The sequence below is a fragment of the Pyrus communis genome, chromosome 8 (assembly GCF_963583255.1).
Source record: "Pyrus communis chromosome 8, drPyrComm1.1, whole genome shotgun sequence".
Taxonomy (NCBI): domain Eukaryota; kingdom Viridiplantae; phylum Streptophyta; class Magnoliopsida; order Rosales; family Rosaceae; genus Pyrus; species Pyrus communis.
The window spans coordinates 2,885,911-2,904,444 of NC_084810.1; the positions used below are offsets into that span (position 1 = coordinate 2,885,911).

General features: G+C 37.1%; 2 protein-coding genes across 2 annotated transcripts; both read left to right on the forward strand.

Moving 5' to 3' along the window:
- Positions 1-1,088: 1,088 nt before the first annotated feature.
- On the forward strand, positions 1,089-4,510 carry LOC137742639 (ribokinase-like). Its single transcript, XM_068482561.1, has 4 exons — positions 1,089-1,781; positions 3,275-3,460; positions 3,799-3,994; positions 4,083-4,510. Exons 1-4 carry the CDS (start codon positions 1,146-1,148, stop codon positions 4,187-4,189), a joined length of 1,125 nt encoding a protein of 374 aa, XP_068338662.1. The 5' UTR covers positions 1,089-1,145; the 3' UTR covers positions 4,190-4,510.
- A 2,591-nt stretch (positions 4,511-7,101) lies between these two features.
- On the forward strand, positions 7,102-11,815 carry LOC137741923 (asparagine--tRNA ligase, cytoplasmic 1-like). The gene is made up of 7 exons (XM_068481621.1): positions 7,102-7,290; positions 7,752-8,316; positions 9,332-9,922; positions 10,646-10,902; positions 10,988-11,117; positions 11,221-11,279; positions 11,446-11,815. Exons 2-7 carry the CDS (start codon positions 7,828-7,830, stop codon positions 11,627-11,629), a joined length of 1,710 nt encoding a protein of 569 aa, XP_068337722.1. The 5' UTR covers positions 7,102-7,290; positions 7,752-7,827; the 3' UTR covers positions 11,630-11,815.
- The last annotated feature ends 6,719 nt before the right edge of the window (positions 11,816-18,534 follow it).

Below are 18,534 nucleotides of genomic sequence, written 5' to 3' on the forward strand. Positions count from 1 at the left end.
GCTGGCAGTGGAGCCCGAAGGTAATGTGACGTGGGCTGATGTCAAGGTGACGTCAACCATAATATAAAATTAATTAATAAAAATATTAATAAAAAAAGTAAAATTAAAAAAATTAAAAACTTGTAAAACCCAGGCTTCGAACTCAACGGCTTTTGCCGGAGTTCATTGCCGAGGTTGATGAACACCCACAGACAAATGGCAGAGATCCCCATCCGCCGCAACTGCCGTCGCACCCCACACCGCCTTCACCCCCACGCACTCGCGATCCTCCTCCTTCCACTGGCGCACCAAGATCGCACGATTTGGGATTTGTTTTCTGGGGAAAGAGGAGAGAGAGAGAGTTTGGTTAGGGAGCAGGGAAGATTGGGACCGTTGATGGAGGCCGAGGTGGGTGGCATGGTGAAGATGGAAGAAGAGAGGCGGCGGTGGGGTGGTGAAGATGGAGGAAGAGAGGAGGAGGGTTTGGGTGCGTTGGGGGGGTTGTGGGGGGGTCACGGGTTGAAAAGAAAATGTTTGGGCTTTTGGAATGGTGCCAACACACCATGAGAAAGAGTAGAAGAAAAAAAAAAAAATAATAACAAAAAAGGTATTGGATTGGGATCATCATGTGAAAAGAAAAAAATAAAAAAAAATAATTTTTTTTTTAATGGAGAATGGTACAAATGAGACCGATTAAAAATTTTATCTGAAATTACAAATAAAATTATTTTGTATTATTCAAGAAAAAACTAATATTTTATTGTTTATTGCCAAGGCTATTCAAGTGCAAAGATGCAAAAGGTAGTTACTGTTTATTAAACACGGTTACTGTTCACTAGGTGGATTAAATAGTGAATAGCCTGGGGAAGAGTTTCCCACGGTGGAAGTGCTCTAAGGGGAGATGTTGGGCTTAACCTCAGAGTTGATCAATAATAATATGATTCAAATTCGTTTTTGACGATAATCGAATTAAAAACCTCCCACTTACATTTGAAAAGAAATATCACTAGGCGTTATATTTTCAAATTTTAAGGGTAAAATGGGAAAGTAAAACTCGGATAAGATTTTGGGTCCCAATTCTCAAACAGCAAAAGCAATGAGTGCTATCGGGTATCAATAAGCGTCATCGCTCTGGAAACTTCGGTCGGAGAGAGAGACAGAGAGCAATGAGTGCTATCCGAGCTGCAGTTTTCTCACTGTCAAATCAATGGCACGAACAAGTTCAAACCCATTTCCCAACCCACCCAAACAGATCAATCAACAACGCAAACCCAAATCTTCAATCCAATGGAAGAAACCCATTTCCCTGTTTCTCCGTAGACGCATCAAAATCCCCAAACCCAGCAACCCCGCCGCTCGTGGTGGTCGGCTCAGCCAATGCCGACATCTACGTCGAAATCGACCGTCTACCCAAAGAAGGCGAGACCATATCAGCCAAGAGCGGCCAGACCCTGGCTGGCGGCAAAGGCGCCAACCAGGCTGCCTGCGGCGGCAAGCTTTCTTACCCAACATACTTCGTCGGCCAGGTGGGCGAGGACGCCCATGGGAAGCTGATCACCGAGGCTCTGGAGGGCGGCGGGGTGTGCCTGGATCGCCTGAGTGCGGTTTCTGGGGCGCCCACTGGGCATGCGGTGGTGATGTTGCAGTCTGATGGGCAGAACTCCATCATCATTGTTGGTGGGTCCAACATGGAGTGCTGGCCTGAGAGGATTTCTGATGAGGATTTGGAGGTTGTGAGAAATGCTGGGATTGTTTTGCTTCAGAGGGAGATTCCGGAATCTGTCAACGTTCAGGTTGCAAAGGTCAGGGCTTTCAGTTTTTTCAATCCGTAAGTTCTCATTTTGCTTAGGATATTGCTCGATTATGCTAGATTAGGATCACATGATCTTGCTATCTACTTGTAGCATATGCGTGGATTCAATTAAATTTCTGTGTTATTTTCTGCCATGTTTATTCCCCACTGCTGGGCAATGAAGTGAGTTACTAATGGCAATTTATATGAAAATTATTCCACAGCTGTAAGTGATTAAATTGGTGTGAAGTCCTATTGAGTCTTGAATTGAGGCCTGTGTCTTGTAAACAGCATAGCACCATATAGGATCTCTGCAGGCATAAGGTAATTTGCTCAATGTGGATCCGATAGCAGATCACCTGTAGTCACGTAGGCCCTGTTTGGCGCACCGTATAAGACACCGGATAGTACTAATAATACAGAGTACCGTGTTTGGTGTCCGTTTGGATTAAATAGCCACCGGATTAAATAATCCGGCCCCACTTCCTTTATCCGGCTGATACCCGCTTAGTTGTACCGCTCAAAACCATGGTATTATTTAGTTGGGTAGAAGCACGCCTCTCTCTGTTCTGCCCTCCTGCAACTTCTCCTCCTCCTCTGTTCCGCTCTCCTGCAACTTCTCATCCTCCTCCTTCTCTGATCACCGCGAACTGCAAAAGCGGAGGAAAGAGGAGAGTTGCGATGGACTGACGACAGGTCCTGAAGCAATGGCGGCAGTGACCGAGATTATCTTTATCTTCTCTGCGTTTCCCTCGCCGCGGCTGCTGCATGTTGTTGTTCTGATACTTCAATGGCTGCTGCATTCCTGTTTTGGCTTCCGTTTGACATTGGCGGTGATGCTTCAAATGACAGAGGTGGAGATGTGAGAGGCTTTGGTGTAGGACTCGATGAGAGAGAGGACACGAACGGGCTATAGCGTCTGCTTCTACATCTGAGGGCGTTGATGGTCCTTGTAGAGTGCCCGTCCCCATTTCATTTTTCTTTGGGAATGGGAGAAGCAAACTGCTTCTTTTTCTGCAGTGCAAAGTGAAGAAACAACAGTATAAATATTTTGAATTCCATTAATCATCAAAGTGCTTTATTTTGAATTCCATAAATATTTCTGCAAAGTGCTTTTTTTCCATTAATCATCAATTTTTATCTTAAAAGTAATAATATTTTGAATTCCTCATATCCGGTATAATACCAAACACAGTATAAATAATATAATTATTAGTCCGATACTGTACCAAACGCCCGACTAATTTAGTCAGTACTATCCTATCCGACATAAATAATCAGTACAGTCCGAGTTGCCAAACAAGGCCTAAAGTACATGACAGTAGGTCTGTTTGTAGGCATCAAGAGCGACCATAACTTTCAATTCCTCACGTAAGTTTATTTACTTTGAATTTCAATGTTGTGTCCCTTTATATAGCAGATGTGACTATAAACATTTTGATGCCATTAATTGTTGTTGTGTTCGTAACAAATTTATAAACTGATATACTATTTTGTAATTAGGCTGCCAAGAGTGCAGGTGTACCAGTCATTTTGGATGCTGGAGGGATGGACACACCAATCTCCAGAGAACTATTGAACTTTGTTGATATTTTGAGTCCAAATGAAACTGAGCTTGGTCGTTTGACAGGAATGCCGACTGAAAGCTTTGAACAGATTAGTAATGCTGTGGTGAAACTCCATAAAATGGTAAGTTGTGCGGCACTGAGTAGTTTTCATAGCTTTGAACAGATTAGTCAAGCTTCTAGACTGTGTTTTCTATGATTTGAAGATTTTTGTTATTATCGTTGCATAATTTCGTATTCAGTGTTATATCATCTTGGACAAAAAGGGAAATATCTTGCAGATATCGAAATCTGATCTTTTCATGACATTCTGATACTGTTTCCATCAGCTTTATTGCATTGGCCCTTATGTTGTCAGATAGTATTGATTTTAGCTGATAGTAGGTCATGTAATCACACTGGGAAGGTGCTCTTATATTCTAGCTTGACTAAGGCGTAATTTTGTTTTATGTCTAATTTCAGGGCGTTAAGCAAGTCCTGGTGAAACTTGGGGACAAAGGGTCCGCCCTATTTGTAGATGGTGAAGAACCACTCAAACAACCAGTCATATCTGCTGCCAAAGTACTTGATACTACTGGAGCTGGTGATACTTTTACAGCCTCTTTCGCGGTGGCTCTTGTGGAGGGCAAGTCCAAACGAGAATGCTTGAGATTTGCAGGTAGGGGCGACAACACCTGTTATTCTATTTTGAGTACGTTCCTTATAACACTTTCGTTGATGATTCTTTTCTATTCTCATTTTACCAGCTGCGGCAGCTTCTCTTTGTGTTCAAGTAAAGGGAGCCATTCCTAGCATGCCGGAGAGAGAATCAGTTTTGAATCTTCTTCAGTCTCTCAGGATAGCTTCTACATAAGATAGGTACAATAAATTTTCGACATGCTTGGTGGATTTTTCCTTTATCTAAACAGTTAAGGTCGATTATATATCCCAGAAGCTACTCCTACAAGCAAGTTTGTATTGCTGTGCTTTGAAAAAAAAACTGTTTCTGCTGTGCTGTGAGAATAAGCGACTGTGAAATAAAGCAGCAGAGTGTTTGGTAAACTTTTTTGTAAAAGTGCTTTTGGAAAAAGAAAAAAAAGCAGTATGATAGTATTTGGTAAACTTTTATGCAAAACAGTTGTGACTGTGTGAAATGACAAAAAATAGTAGAATACTAGATGTGCTATTAATTTAATTTTCTTAACAAATAGTTAATTTTCTTTACAATTTTTAATCCACTATTGCCATTTTTTTATTTCATTCCAGCATTATCTAGTCATTATTCTTACAATATTTTAATCCACTTTGCCATTTTTTATTCCATTCCATTATTGTATGGTCTTCTTGTTCAATGATACAAGCAAGCGCTCCATCCAAATCCTCTCTCTCTCTCTCTCTCTCTAAAGCTCAAATCACCCTCCTCTTTTTTTTTTTTTTTTTTTTTTTTTTTTTTGTGATAAAACCCATATCAAAATTCTTCATTTTCGCCGCCATCGGGGGTGCCCTGATCCCGATCGACTGAAACCGACGCAATGCAGTACATCGGGTTCATCTTCAACCCCAATCAGACCATCCAATCAGACAAAAAGCGAATTCGATCGTTGAAATCTGAATCCCTTTCGGCGCCAATCAAACGGCTCCAATTTATACAAATGCAAGACTCGATCCGAAGTCAAAACGAATCTTAAAGACTCGGAGCTTCTGGTTCTAGAGAGAGAAAGAAGAGAGAAAGACAGAGACTCATGAAGAGCTCTGCGCAGCAAGAAGGAGAAATAGAGGAGGGTATTTTTGAGATTGTGAAAGTTTCATTAAATTCTACTATTCACTCGCCTCTTGAAAAAAAAAAAAGCTGGTTTTGAGAGCTACATTTTGCTGCTTCAGCTTTTTGTCACTTTTCAACCTAAAATGATAGTGACTTTGAAAATAAGCTAAGTTACCAAACATAAATTTTACTCCAGCTTTTTTTCATCCCAACTTTTTTTTAAATCACCTTAACCCCAAATCATACCTTAGTCCGAGGAATTCTAATGCGGGATGAAAAATGGGGGCATCAGTGATGACATGAGAGTGCATTCACTCGCTCATTCTCTCGCTCTTACATCCCGCATTTTTAAGGATTCCTCGGTTTAGTATTCGTTATGGAATCGCCCTATAGCACTCGCAGTCTACGCGATGCTCCTCTGGAGGAATACATTCTCTCCGGAAGCCAGTTGTTATAGGAACCGAATATGAGCAAATTCAGAGCATCCAGATATGGTGGGGTGGGTATTTAGCACTGCCAACATTTATTTTATTTTTCTAACACTTATACTTTATGTTTTGTCAACTGATAGTGATTTTTTAGCCCTAAAAATAAATTGGATCCATCTTGTTTCATATTTGAATTCATTTATAATTTTAATTATTGGATTGATGCTGCATCGCCGTTATATTTTGAATGCATAATAAAATAAAATAATATGTTATAAACCTCAAAAGGGGTCTAGTGGAGAGGGAGTAAAAATTTGGAACTCTCATTCCGAGTTAAAACTCTCACAGATGTATTCTTTGAGGTTATTGACTCTGGTTTGGCGCACCGGTTAACCTAAGGGTTAAAAATACGACGCTACTTTCATATGATACTGAAGTTGTATGGGAAGGAAATTAGTTTGTCATTAATATATGACTTGTTTGGAAGTGTTTTTAAAATCGCTGAAAGCGCTTTCTTTGGATTCTAAAAGCATTTGAAGTGCTTCTGTAAGAAACATCAGTTACGTGTTTTTTTCAAAAAGCACTTTTAAGTGTTTTTTCAGGATTTACTTGCATTTTTACTAAAGATTGATTCCAAAAATATCTTCGTCAAAAGTGTTTAAACCATTTTAAAAGCATTCCCACACAAGCTCATAGAATACATCTTATAATCAAAAAGAAAAAAGCAAAGTATGTAATATATTATTCTGGTTGAGTTTATCATTGTATTAGATTAACCGTTACCAATACTCCATCCATTGTCAAACCTTCAAATACGGATTGTATTCAAATTATCGTATTAAAAGTTACAATTCATATCCTATTAATTACATCAAATTTGGATCACATTTGAATCAAAATCCGATTCGCCCCTCTAATAAGAATTTTGTTTGATCAAACCCTAGTTTTTTTGCCCTTCAAGGTAAATAATGAAAAACAAAACGTAACATTTAGAGTTGAAAGCAGAAAATTTGGAAAGATAAAAAAAGTTGAAAGCAGAAAAGGAAAAGAAAAAAAAATTCTATTTTTTGCCTTTTTGTGGGTAAAATTTAGGGTTTAAAATTTTTCGATAAAATATTAAAAAATCAAAGAAAGATATGAAAAGTGATGAAGAAACTTACAAGCTTGGCTAAAATTGACATTTAACATCGATACTTTCATATATGTTAAATATTAGAGAAACTTTTATATTTCGTTCAAAATTTTTTTTTTTTTTAACAAACAATATTTTTTACATTAAAAGGAGGGTGTGAGCTTAGTCTCACAATAGACAATATTTTCATCATTTCATTCTAAATTTCCATCATTTCCACCGAAATCATATTTAGCAATATTTCTAAAAATTTACATAATCATATTTTCATGATACTAGTAGAGAAGTGTTATTGGCATTTCAAAAATCTTATTATACATTCGTGTATTTTTCTTTCTTATTATAAGATGTTTAGAATGTAGCATGAGATTTTTGGACTGGTAATAATAATTTCTTTACCGATATTTTAAACAGTGTAAAGATTTCTTGCCATTTCGGTCAGTCCGAGGAATAGTCTTTCCTATATCTTGGGGCGTTTCATTCTTTTCGCCCTACAACCCTTCCTTCCTTCTCTTGGGCGGCGGCAGTGAGCGACCGAGGCCCCAAGTCTTCACAACTAGGGTTTCAAGAAACCGAGACGGGGACTTCGAAATCGAAATATCACGATTAAGGTCTTGCACTGAAACGAAAAAAAGCCTTCACTTCCGTGTCAGGTAACTAGATTTCCTTCTAACAATTTGGTATCAGAAATGTGGAGTCTGAAATTTGGATTTACAGTTTTAGCTTAAATGTCGTCCCTTACATTGTTTGTGTACTTGGAAATTATAGAAATTGGTGTGGAAGAAACGGGATTAGGGGTAATTTCGTTGATGTTTAGTGTAAATTTTATTGATGTTTTCGGTTGTGCGTGTGATGGGCATATTAGATAATTAGTAAAGTTTAGAAATTTTAACAATTTATTGTTTTGGTTTGGCTGGTTGAATTTGATGCTTCGTCCATGGAGGTTTTGCGTATGTGTGTGATAAATTTGGATGAAGCTTTATATGTATGTTTAGCTTCATTCCTTTTTCCGTTGTTCTTTTATTTTATTTTTCTGGATGCTTTCGAAAACACACGCGGATACTTGATTTTGCAGATTGAATTGTAATAATCAGTTGTCTTTTGCCTGTTACAGACAGTTGTTTGGGTAACAATACTCAGCTGCCGTCTCAAGCTATTTGCTTTGGCGGGAGTTTGAATTCCAACTCCTAATGGCTGACGATTCCATGCCTTCAAGCGCCCAGCTTGCGAAAGTAACCTTAAGCAACGCTCCCTCTGTTCTAAAAGCAGAGTTTTCCGACAGAGTTCTCATCCGTTCCATTATTTCGCGACCTGATGGAGGGTCTGGGTTGGCCGGGCAGACGGTCCGGATAGGTGGGTGGGTGAAGACTGGTCGGAAGGCAGACAAGGATGCATTTGCATTCCTGGAGCTGAATGACGGGTCATGCGCAGGCAACCTTCAGGTGATTGTAAAAGCTGACAAGTATGAGCTTGGGCAGCTTGTACAGACTGGTACTTGCCTGTCTGTGGATGGTGTGCTTAAGCTTCCCCCTGATGGGAAAAAGCAGAAGGTGGAGCTTGATGTTGAGAAGGTGGTCCATGTGGGTCTGGTTGACCCAGCTAAATACCCGTTGCCCAAGACCAGGCTCACCCTTGAGTTTTTGAGGGACCATCTTCATATGCGTTCCAGAACCAACACTGTAAGTTGTTTGCATTAATTTGAAACACGCTTAATCTCATAAACGCATACACACAGATATACTAAGTGCCTGTAAACATTTAGATTTTTGCTTTTACCCTTGGGTATGTTTGATCTGTCCACTTTTTCTAATTTTGTTTATCAATCTGATTAATGCACTATAGTGACTATACATATACAGTATAATTTTAGTTGGTTCTGTTTGATTAGAAACTTGATTATCATGTACTTATCCATGAGTATTCTGTGGTATAAGTGGTGGAAAGGAAAAGATTTTGAATTTTTTCACTAATGGGTATATAGTAGTTATCACCTTGTTTTATGTAAAAAAAAATGAAGAATAGTAGTAGTTACTCAAAAGAACGATTATGCTACGGCTAATTCCAGCTGCATGTTTTTTCCCTTCTTGTCTTAGAAGGCATAATGCAGTTGCTGGAAGAAGCAAAAAATTTGATGACATTGAGTTTTTTCTGCTATTTTATGGTGTTTTACCTTATTTGGTTGGAAAGGAAAAGAAGAATTTTTTGAGAATCACAATGGGAGGGGATGTATGTGTAAATGGATGAAGTGAGATTGGCCTTCTGTTTGTGCTTCAATTGTTTTCACATTATAAGTCATTACTTTTTTGTTTAGATTGGGAAGCAGCTATTTCTTAGGAGCCTAATTAATGTTTTGGTTTTCGACTTGTGTTAGAAAGTGAATTGTTTTCCATTTTAGCTTACTGCTTACTGATGTACTGCTGATTTTGGATAGCTTGTCTGCTCTTATTAATTTTTTATTAATAAAACTCTGTTTCGTATAGAAAATCATAATGGAGTATGAAATTAGTGGAGCCCTTTTGTTTTTTTCCCCTTTTAAAAAGAAGGTTGATTGAACATGACTTTGGTTTTTTATGGAGAGATGTTAAAGGGCAGTCATTGTTGATGATAATGTGTTAACTCTTAGCCTCCGTCTTGCTTGTAGAGCATCTTATACTTTTAAAAATGAATGTTAGATTATTGTGAATCTGCTTTCAGATCTCTGCAGTTACTCGAATCAGAGATGCCTTGGCATTTGCAACCCACTCATTTTTCCATAAGCATGGATTTCTTTATGTGCAAACTCCAATTATCACCACCAGTGACTGTGAGGGTGCTGGTGAGATGTTTCAAGTCACAACCTTGATTAGTGGAGCTGAAAAGTTGGAAAAGGATCTGATTGAGAACCCTCCTCCATCAGAAGCAGACATAGAGGCTGCCAGGCTTAATGTCAAGGAGAGAGGAGATGATGTTGCTCAGCTGAAATCTGCTAAAGCAAGTAAGCAGGATATTAATGCTGCTGTGGCTGAGCTTAAAAAGGCAAAGGATAATGTCTTCAAGCTAGAGGAGCGATCTAAGCTTCAACCTGGTATCCCTCGAAAGGATGGGAAGATTGATTATACCCAAGATTTCTTCGCCCGTCAAGCCTTTTTGACTGTTTCTGGCCAATTACAAGTCGAATCTTATGCATGTGCTCTTAGTAGTGTCTATACATTTGGGCCTACTTTTCGAGCTGAGAACTCCCATACTTCAAGGCATTTGGCAGAGTTTTGGATGGTGGAGCCAGAAATTGCATTTGCAGAACTTGAGGTATGTGAAGCTGTCTTGTGGTCAAATATGCATTTTGTACTTTAATGTTAGGTTGTATATATGCCCTCTATGTTATGTCCTTGTGTTATGATTCGGTCACTTCCACTTAATAACATGTTTATATGAAAAATCCTGGTCTCTGATCCACCTTTCAGCAGTCTCTCTTAACAGGCTTCCAATAAAGGGTTTACATGGGCCCTCTTTTCATTGTTGTTCTGGTTTAATTCCCATTTGTTTCTTCTGTCTTCATTTGAATTTTGAAGTATTGTTGAAGGCCCCTCATACTCACTGGTCACTATTGCTAGTGATGAATTATCTGCAAGATGATGGCAACTTTCATGTCGAAATGCTTTTTATATGCAATAATTTTAATATCAAAATCCTTAGCATTAGGTTCACTTCGCTACAATATGTATCTTTACAGTGGTCCAAGAAAACAACTATCTGGCCTTCTCTTAGGATTCTCTCTATTAGAATTCACATCTGCTTTCTAGTATCCTTAGTTTGAAGTATTGTTAAGGGTCCTTTATTTTCAAAGTTCATTGTTTAGATGGTTGTGTGAATTCAATTCTCTCTCTCATTTTTGAATGCCTTATAAGATGAAGAGAATGGTTTGTTTTCTGCGGGAACATAGGAGCAGCCTCTTAACTTTCAGTTCATGATTTTTATTATTTTTGAATCCTATTGTTGTGCAGATGTCTTACAGTTTGTGTATTCATGTAGGATGATATGAACTGTGCAGAGGCATATGTGAAATTTCTGTGTCAGTGGTTACTTGATGAATGCAGGGAAGACATGGAATTTATGGCTGACAAAATTGATAAAACTTGCATTGATCGTCTAGCAATGGTTGCTAAAACACCCTTTAAACGGATTAGTTATACAGAAGCAGTGGATCTGCTAATTGATGCTATGAAAAAGGGTAAGAAGTTTGAGAACCATGTAGAGTGGGGGATTGATTTGGCATCTGAGCACGAAAGGTAGTCCCTTAGGATTATTCCACTGGTTTGTCTTATTATGGTTACTAATTAAATTGAGCTTACCAGTTCGTCCTGATTTTTGCAGATACCTGACGGAGGTATTATTTCAAAAGCCTGTTATCGTTTACAACTATCCTAAAGGTATCAAAGCATTCTACATGAGGCTCAACGATGATTTGAAAACAGTGGCTGCTATGGATGTCCTGGTACCAAAGGTGGGTATTATACTCTGAACTTTGTATCATTGAGTTCACTGCTCTATTGTATACTTCAGCATTGTGTCTTTCACTTATCATATATGGTTTTCTTATATTTCAGGTGGGAGAGTTGATTGGGGGAAGCCAAAGGGAAGAGCGTTACGATGTTATTATCAGCAGGTATTATTCTGTTTTAGTGATTTTATCTGCCGTTATTATTTTTTTATTATTTCCAGTGGAGTCATCTCCTGCACAATTTTTTCCCCATACTTGGGAGTGGATAGTTTTATGTAATGTTTGAATAACTGACAAATGTATGTATTGCGTGATGAATCTGTTACTGCAGGATTGAGGAGATGGGTCTGCCTGTTGAGCCATATGAGTGGTACCTTGACTTGCGGCGCTTTGGGACTGTCAAACATTGTGGTTTTGGTTTAGGATTCGAACGAATGGTTCTGTTTGCTACCGGGATTGACAACATTAGAGATGTGATTCCTTTCCCTAGATATCCAGGAAGGGCAGATCTTTGAATTGGTCTATAGATTGAAAGGGATATATTCGAATTAGTTGTTACGTCCTATGCCTTTATCTATGTTAAATACAGTATTGGCCGACCATCATAAGGAAGAACATAGAACAAAGAATTGCTGTTTTCAAATCGATGTCATATTCGAGAAGCATATCTATTAACATATCTGTGTTTTGTGGATTCTCAACTTTAAATTGTGTTTCGTGTGATTTCCGGAGCTCCATTTTGATCTTGATTGTGACTTCTTGCGTGTGGGAAGATTATGGATGCATGATTTGTTGCTGGTTGATGTAATTTCTCCTCCATCGATTGTTTCTTTACCTTTCTATGAGCATGTGAGAGAGTAACACCTAGTTCTTGAATGTGTGCCACGCTTTTGATTGGCTATTTCTGGCTTCCTTTTGTTGCGTTTGTTTGTGAATCCTGTCCAGATAGAAACACGATTAGCTGAAGGCATTTACAAACAAAACCACTAGACACTTGCGTGCAATTTAGACACTATGTTGGTGGTGTTCCAAACTTATCACTTCTTGTCAAGTGTCACCTATTTCATTTGGTCACAGCCGCATTGTCCTTGTTACATGCATAATTTTCCAAATGCGACAAGTTCGTCTAGTCGTCCTCTTTTCGTCTCTACTCACATTCCGGACCAAAAGCTGAAACAACCAATCAAACTTGAATCGATCCTGAATGAAGCTTGCAATGGGAGGACTTATATGTCACATATACATTGTCACAGTGACGTCTTGGGCCAAGTAAAAATATGTGTAAGTTTTAGTTCATATGCCATTGTTTCATTGGCACGAGAGGTCACATGGTAGTGTACCCTTACTACATAAGTAGTTCTCCTGCGATATATAAGGATGAGGTTCATATGCATACATGCGTGTGCATGCACTTTTGATAGTCGTACTACTATCTTTTCTCGTCTATATAAAACTTTCTGAACTGATCATCTCCCTACGCATTGCATTGGACCCTCTCTCTCTCTCTCTCTCTCTCTCTCTCTCTCTCTCTCTCTCTCTTCTTATCGTTGATCACCATTATTCTATCCTTATTTTTCACTTATTAATGAAACACTATGAACTTTTACTTGTTTTTTCTTCTAATCCTTCTAGTCTCCCATGATCTGTTTGCTCACTCTAGTTTGGCCACAAGAAAACTACAAGGTCTCTCTCTCTCTCTCTCTCTCTCTCTCTCCTCTCTCTCTCTCTCTCTCTCTCTCTCTCTCTCTCACGCGCGCCCACATACACAAAATATACATTCTGATGAGTACTACTTGACATGAACGTGTGTTTGTTCAGATATGGAGACCGAGACTAAGAAATTAAGAGGAGCATCAAGTAATTTTTGGGACAAGGTAACTACTGACCGATCATACAGCATATAAACTAGGATTATGTTTCTCTTCTCTTTCGCACACGCATTTCTTGATGTATTTCATGTCATCAGCAGCTGTACTATTCATCATCTGTCGAAGGAAATCATCATGTCAAAAGGAAAGCGTTGCACGAAGTACATTCAGGAGCAAATCCTATCAGTAATTCTATCAATTCCTGAGCATAAAGGGCGGCTTCATCTTACGATCGAAGAAGTGCCCGCCCATACTCTTTTATTTCCTTCATCATATATTCTTCCTTAATTTGCATAGCTAGCTGCTCCAAAATGCATAAAAATTAATGATTAAAAATGCACTGTAGATTTCATTCAAAAGTCAAGTAATACTGTGCGTCTTTCAACTCAATGTAAAGATGTCGATTCCTTTCCCACGTTGAGTTGTGAGATAGGCTATCAAGATTGCCATTCATCGTAAAGTTTTCTGAAGTAGTGGGAAAATGACAAATTAAAGCACAAAAAAAAAATAAAAAAAAATAAAAAAATCACTTCAGCCACCTATTCAGAACACTTATCCTATGAGTTTCAAATTACAACTGTTGGTACTTTGATGTAAATTTTGAAGAAAATAATTACAGGACCATCAATATCATATGGTACTATTTTCTTATGTTAAATTTGTAGGTATACGTATTTGCAAGTTTTGCATGTATCACGTATGTTTTAAAGCAATTACGTAAAAAATGAGAAGAATTGGTTGGAGGGGGCAAGGGAAAAAAAGCTGAGATTATATTATGCAAGTGAGATAAAGCAATCGCGCTTTGAGTGAGACACTCACACGAGGATATTCCGTTCTCATCAAAGATTTTCCCCACCTATAGATGCCTACTGGTACAGGATGTTTTGCATTGTATAGATTATAGCTAGCTGCTGTAGTGATACTTCAGAGGAGATGGATTAATGGATTAATGGATTAATGGAGTAGTGACTAGAGGGCCTAAAGAGCCTGATTGATTTGCTTTAAGACGGTAGAGGGTCACAAGGCAGCAAAAGGCAAAGTTTTTAGTTGACCAATGACATATCATGAACCGAAAATATATGATGAATTTAGGAACAATTCTAGGTAAATCAACATTTTAGATTAGAGCAATATTAGAGAGACTAAATTTTGTAAATCGCATGATGTGGTTGTTGATGATTGGATTATTACTTAATATTGATTAACGTGCTTATTTATTATTGATTAACATTATTTGGTTTGCAAATTTGGTTTCAAATTTTGGTCTCCGTAGCATTTTCCTTTAGATTAAATTGGCAAAAAATGTTGTGTGTCATAAATATAAAATAAACACATTAATTAATATTTAAAGAATAATTCGATCATACGTTATATGGTTTATAAAATTTGATCTAAATAATTAGTCTCTCTACTGTTACTGTTAAATAAAAGGCGTCTAAGTATATGTGAGCTGTTGTTTAATTTGTACAAAAGATTGACTAAAACTTAAGTGTTTATTGGTTGAGAGGTTCTCAAAAATGCAAGAGGATCCTCTTTGGATTCTGTTTGTAAGGATCCCAAAGATCATTCAATTACATTTGTTCATTATACATCGTGCGGTCGAAATTATTATAAATTTTTTATTTAAAATTGAATATAAACAGTAACTGATAAAAATTGATCGCACAATATACGATGAATAGATATAATTGAAGGATTTCCGAGGACGTCACAAAGATGTTGAATTGATTGGTGAAGATTTTCTTGATCTAAAATTAAGCAGAAAAAGATGAAATGACATTATGAAAAGTACAATTGTACAATTATAATTAAAAAAAAAAAAAAAAAAAAAAAAAAAAAAAAGAGGGAAATTATTCTTTTCGTTGCTGTTTGCTTTGTGAAAGCGTTTGTGCCGGATATTTTCCCCTAGATGGACGTTCGGTGATTTGATCAAGAGGGTCAAGATCAATGAGCATACACACAGCATTTTACTCTCTCTATTTTTCATTTTTTTTGTTTCTTTGTTTGTTAGGCATCAGAAATGTTTTGAGCTCTTGGGTTGACAGTATGTGTTGTGCAGCTATGCTTGTTCTTGTTGTGAGGTTTCAGTGCCCTCTCGGCTGTCGGAGCTATCTGACCACAAACGTTTCAAAGACTTTCTATGATTTGCTAGAATACTTCTTGGCTTCTAGTGAGTGAGTGAGTTTACTTTAGTTTTCAGTAATTCGACAAAAGTATCATAAAAAACTAAAGGCTTTTAAATCAAAATAGTCTTTGAGATTTGCATAACACATCACTTTAGTCATTGAGATTGAAAATCAATAGAAATGGTCTCTGAGATCTATCATCCATTATTTTGGTCATTCCGTTAAAAACTCCGTTTAGTGTCTCAGAGATCTTGGCCGAAAGTTTGAGCAATTTTCAAAGTTTCGTAACTCAATCGTTTCTAAACCCAATTTGACCTGTAATATATCAAAATGAAGATCGGAAAGTGTAGCATAAGATTATACTTATTTAGCAGTCCAATGGTTGCTGGAGATGACCGGAAAATAGCCTGAAAGGTGATTGGTAGGGAAAAAACTGGAAAACTCACCTGAAACTGGGTAAACTTTAAACGTTCATAACTTCTTCAATACTCAACGAAATCAAGTAATTCAAAAACGAAAATCATACTTCTCAACGAGACAAAGAGAATTGTCCTTCTTGACGGCTAATTCGATGTAGTTTGGCCGAAAAAACGGCTCAAAAGTGGCTAATTCGAGACCAAGACAACCACTTTCGAGCCGTTTTTCGGTCAAACCACGAAGATTTAGCCATCAAGAAAGGTACCATTATCTTCGTCTTGTCGAGAAGTATGATTTTTGTTTTTGAATCACTTGATTTCGTTGAGTATTGAAGAAGTTACGAACGTAAGTTTACCCAGTTTCTGGCTAGTTTTCTAGTTTTTCTACGGACCAGTCACATTTCAGGCTATTTTCCGGCCATCTCCGGCAACCATTGGGCTTCCAAATAGGTATAATATTGTTCTACACTTTTCGATCTTCATTTTGATATATTATGGGTCGAATTTGGTTAAGAAACTATTGAGTTACGAAGCTTTGAAAATTGCCCAAACTTTTGGCCAAGAGCTCTGGGACATTAACGAGTTTTTAACGGAATGACCAAAATAATGGATGGTGGACAATCTCAGGGGCCATTTCTATTGATTTTCAATCTCAAGGACCAAAATGATGTATTATGCAAATCTCAGAGACCATTTTGACTAAAAAACCAAAACTAAATAACATTGACATTTCTTTATTTTAACTCTATCACTTAATCCTCGTTCAAGACCATTGGAAAGCGGATATCAAAGTTGGTTATGGCACTTCAGGACACCATCATTGAAAGAAAATTCAAAGTTGGTCATTTTATTAACTCTCCTCCTACCAATCGTCTTATAAATTATGACTCCCGACTCTATACATATTGTTTTATTCATCATAACAATACTGACTTAGCATTTAGTAATATGGTCTGGTGGTATTCCTCTTCATTTGTAAGTGAGAGGTCTTAAGTTCGAATCTTGTGGATAACGAATTTGATATCAAATTAGCTTGCCCATTGTATGGTTTAGCCGAACTCTCACTTCCCTTTAGTGTAAAATGTATCGTTGCACTAGAAAAAAAAAAATACTAACCTAAAGAAAAAAAATGAAAGAGTAGTACTAAAGGGTGGGAATGTACGCTAAGCACACAAATGATATATCGGTCAAGTGCTTAGCAAAGTGCCTCACCGAAAAGACCAGAAAACAATTTTGACGATGTGCACTATTATTGGGTAGATAGAGCTGTGCGCGCGTATGCTGCTACTTAATTAGTTGTGCCCCAGTAAACTAATTTTCTAATTTCTCCCCGAGTGAGTTGATATACACAAGTCAGTCTATTGTGTAATATGAGCTTCAAATTGTAATAGTTGTGTGTTTGCATAAACCCTCGCTCGGTTGATGTTTGTAACCAATGCTTGTATTTGACATATATTTGATGGGCAAGAAACTTTCCCATTGAGTGTTTAGTTCTCCTTCGTCAGCCCTAGTGCGTGCATATAGAAAGTATGTCGACGTTGGTTGTAGTTTTGTGCATGAATGTGTACGTATGTCCGTATATATATGACCAAGACGATCATCACTACGCCAACCTCCAAGAAATTGACGATCTGCTTCCTCGAGTGGATCAGAAAGAGAGAGAGAGACGATCTGCTTCCTCGAGTGGATCAGAGAGAGAGAGAGAGAGAGAGAGAGAGTGTGTGTGTGTGTGTGGCAGTATACATTGGTAATTTGTGAGGTGTGTAGAGGTTGAAACAGAAACAGCAACGCATGAAAACAACGTATTGGTCAAGGAAAATCATGTTGCAGCTTACTATACTAGTTGTGGCTACTATGACTTTGGCGGCCAACTTGATGACGATCAAGATTAATTAAGATTTGAGTTGGTGACCTTATTCTTCCGGCAACTTCAATACACAAATCACCTATGACTTGATATACAAGGCAAGTTGATTAGTACGTACTCAGCTACATGTATTATAAACAGCAAGATAAATTTTGAGCAATGATTCTAAACTTTGGTTCAATTGGAACTTTAGTCACTGAACTAAAAATCTGTTAGTATTTGTCTTTAAACTTGTTATAATGTGGAGTAATAATCTTTTTAGCTAATAACTTTGTTAAAACATCCATCCAAATTAAAGGGTTTAAAAAACGCAAAAAAATGGATAGAAATTCTAATAGAGTTGGCTAAAAGGACCTCAGGGATCAACACTCACGAATTTTTAGTTCAGAAACCAAAGCTCCAATTAAGCTAAAGTTGAGGGTCTATTATTCCAATTATTTTAAAAGCAAACAATATTGTGTGTTAGAAAAAAAAAATCTCCTCTTGGTCCATAATTAATTTCTTATATAGCGTACTAATGTCATCCTAATAATATCATTACCTTCTCTTAAGTTACTTGGTAAACAATAACTCAAGTTAAATAAAATAAAAGAAAATCGTGATAAAAATCAATTAATTAATTTAATGTCGAGCTTTTTTTTTTCTTCTAAAAACAACTTCGATGATCGAGATAGCTATAGCCATTCATTTTTTCTTCACTTTGATATTATTGATAATGTGATACTTTTTCTCACTTGTAATTAAAAGATTTTATATTTGAATATTGTGAATGATGAGTTTATTATAAATTTATTTTTCAACTTTTTATTGTAATAAAAGATCACTGCTATAAAAAATCTTCAAAATAAGAACTAACTATATATAGAAAATATTGTGTTTATCTATTAAAATGACTGAATATTGTCAATTTTAATTTTTTTTTTCTTTCTTTTAAAGAATGGTTCTTTAAACCAATATTTAGGGAATGTTGAAATGCTTTTATGAGTTTTCCTGGCCCCTTATAAGGAATGGATTATTATGATTTGCCACAAGTTGTCTCACTTTTTAGTAAAAAACAAAAAAAAAAAAAAAAAAGGGAAAAAAAGGGAATATTTAGGGTAATATTAACTTACTAACTCGTAATAAATTTGAACACGTGTAAAA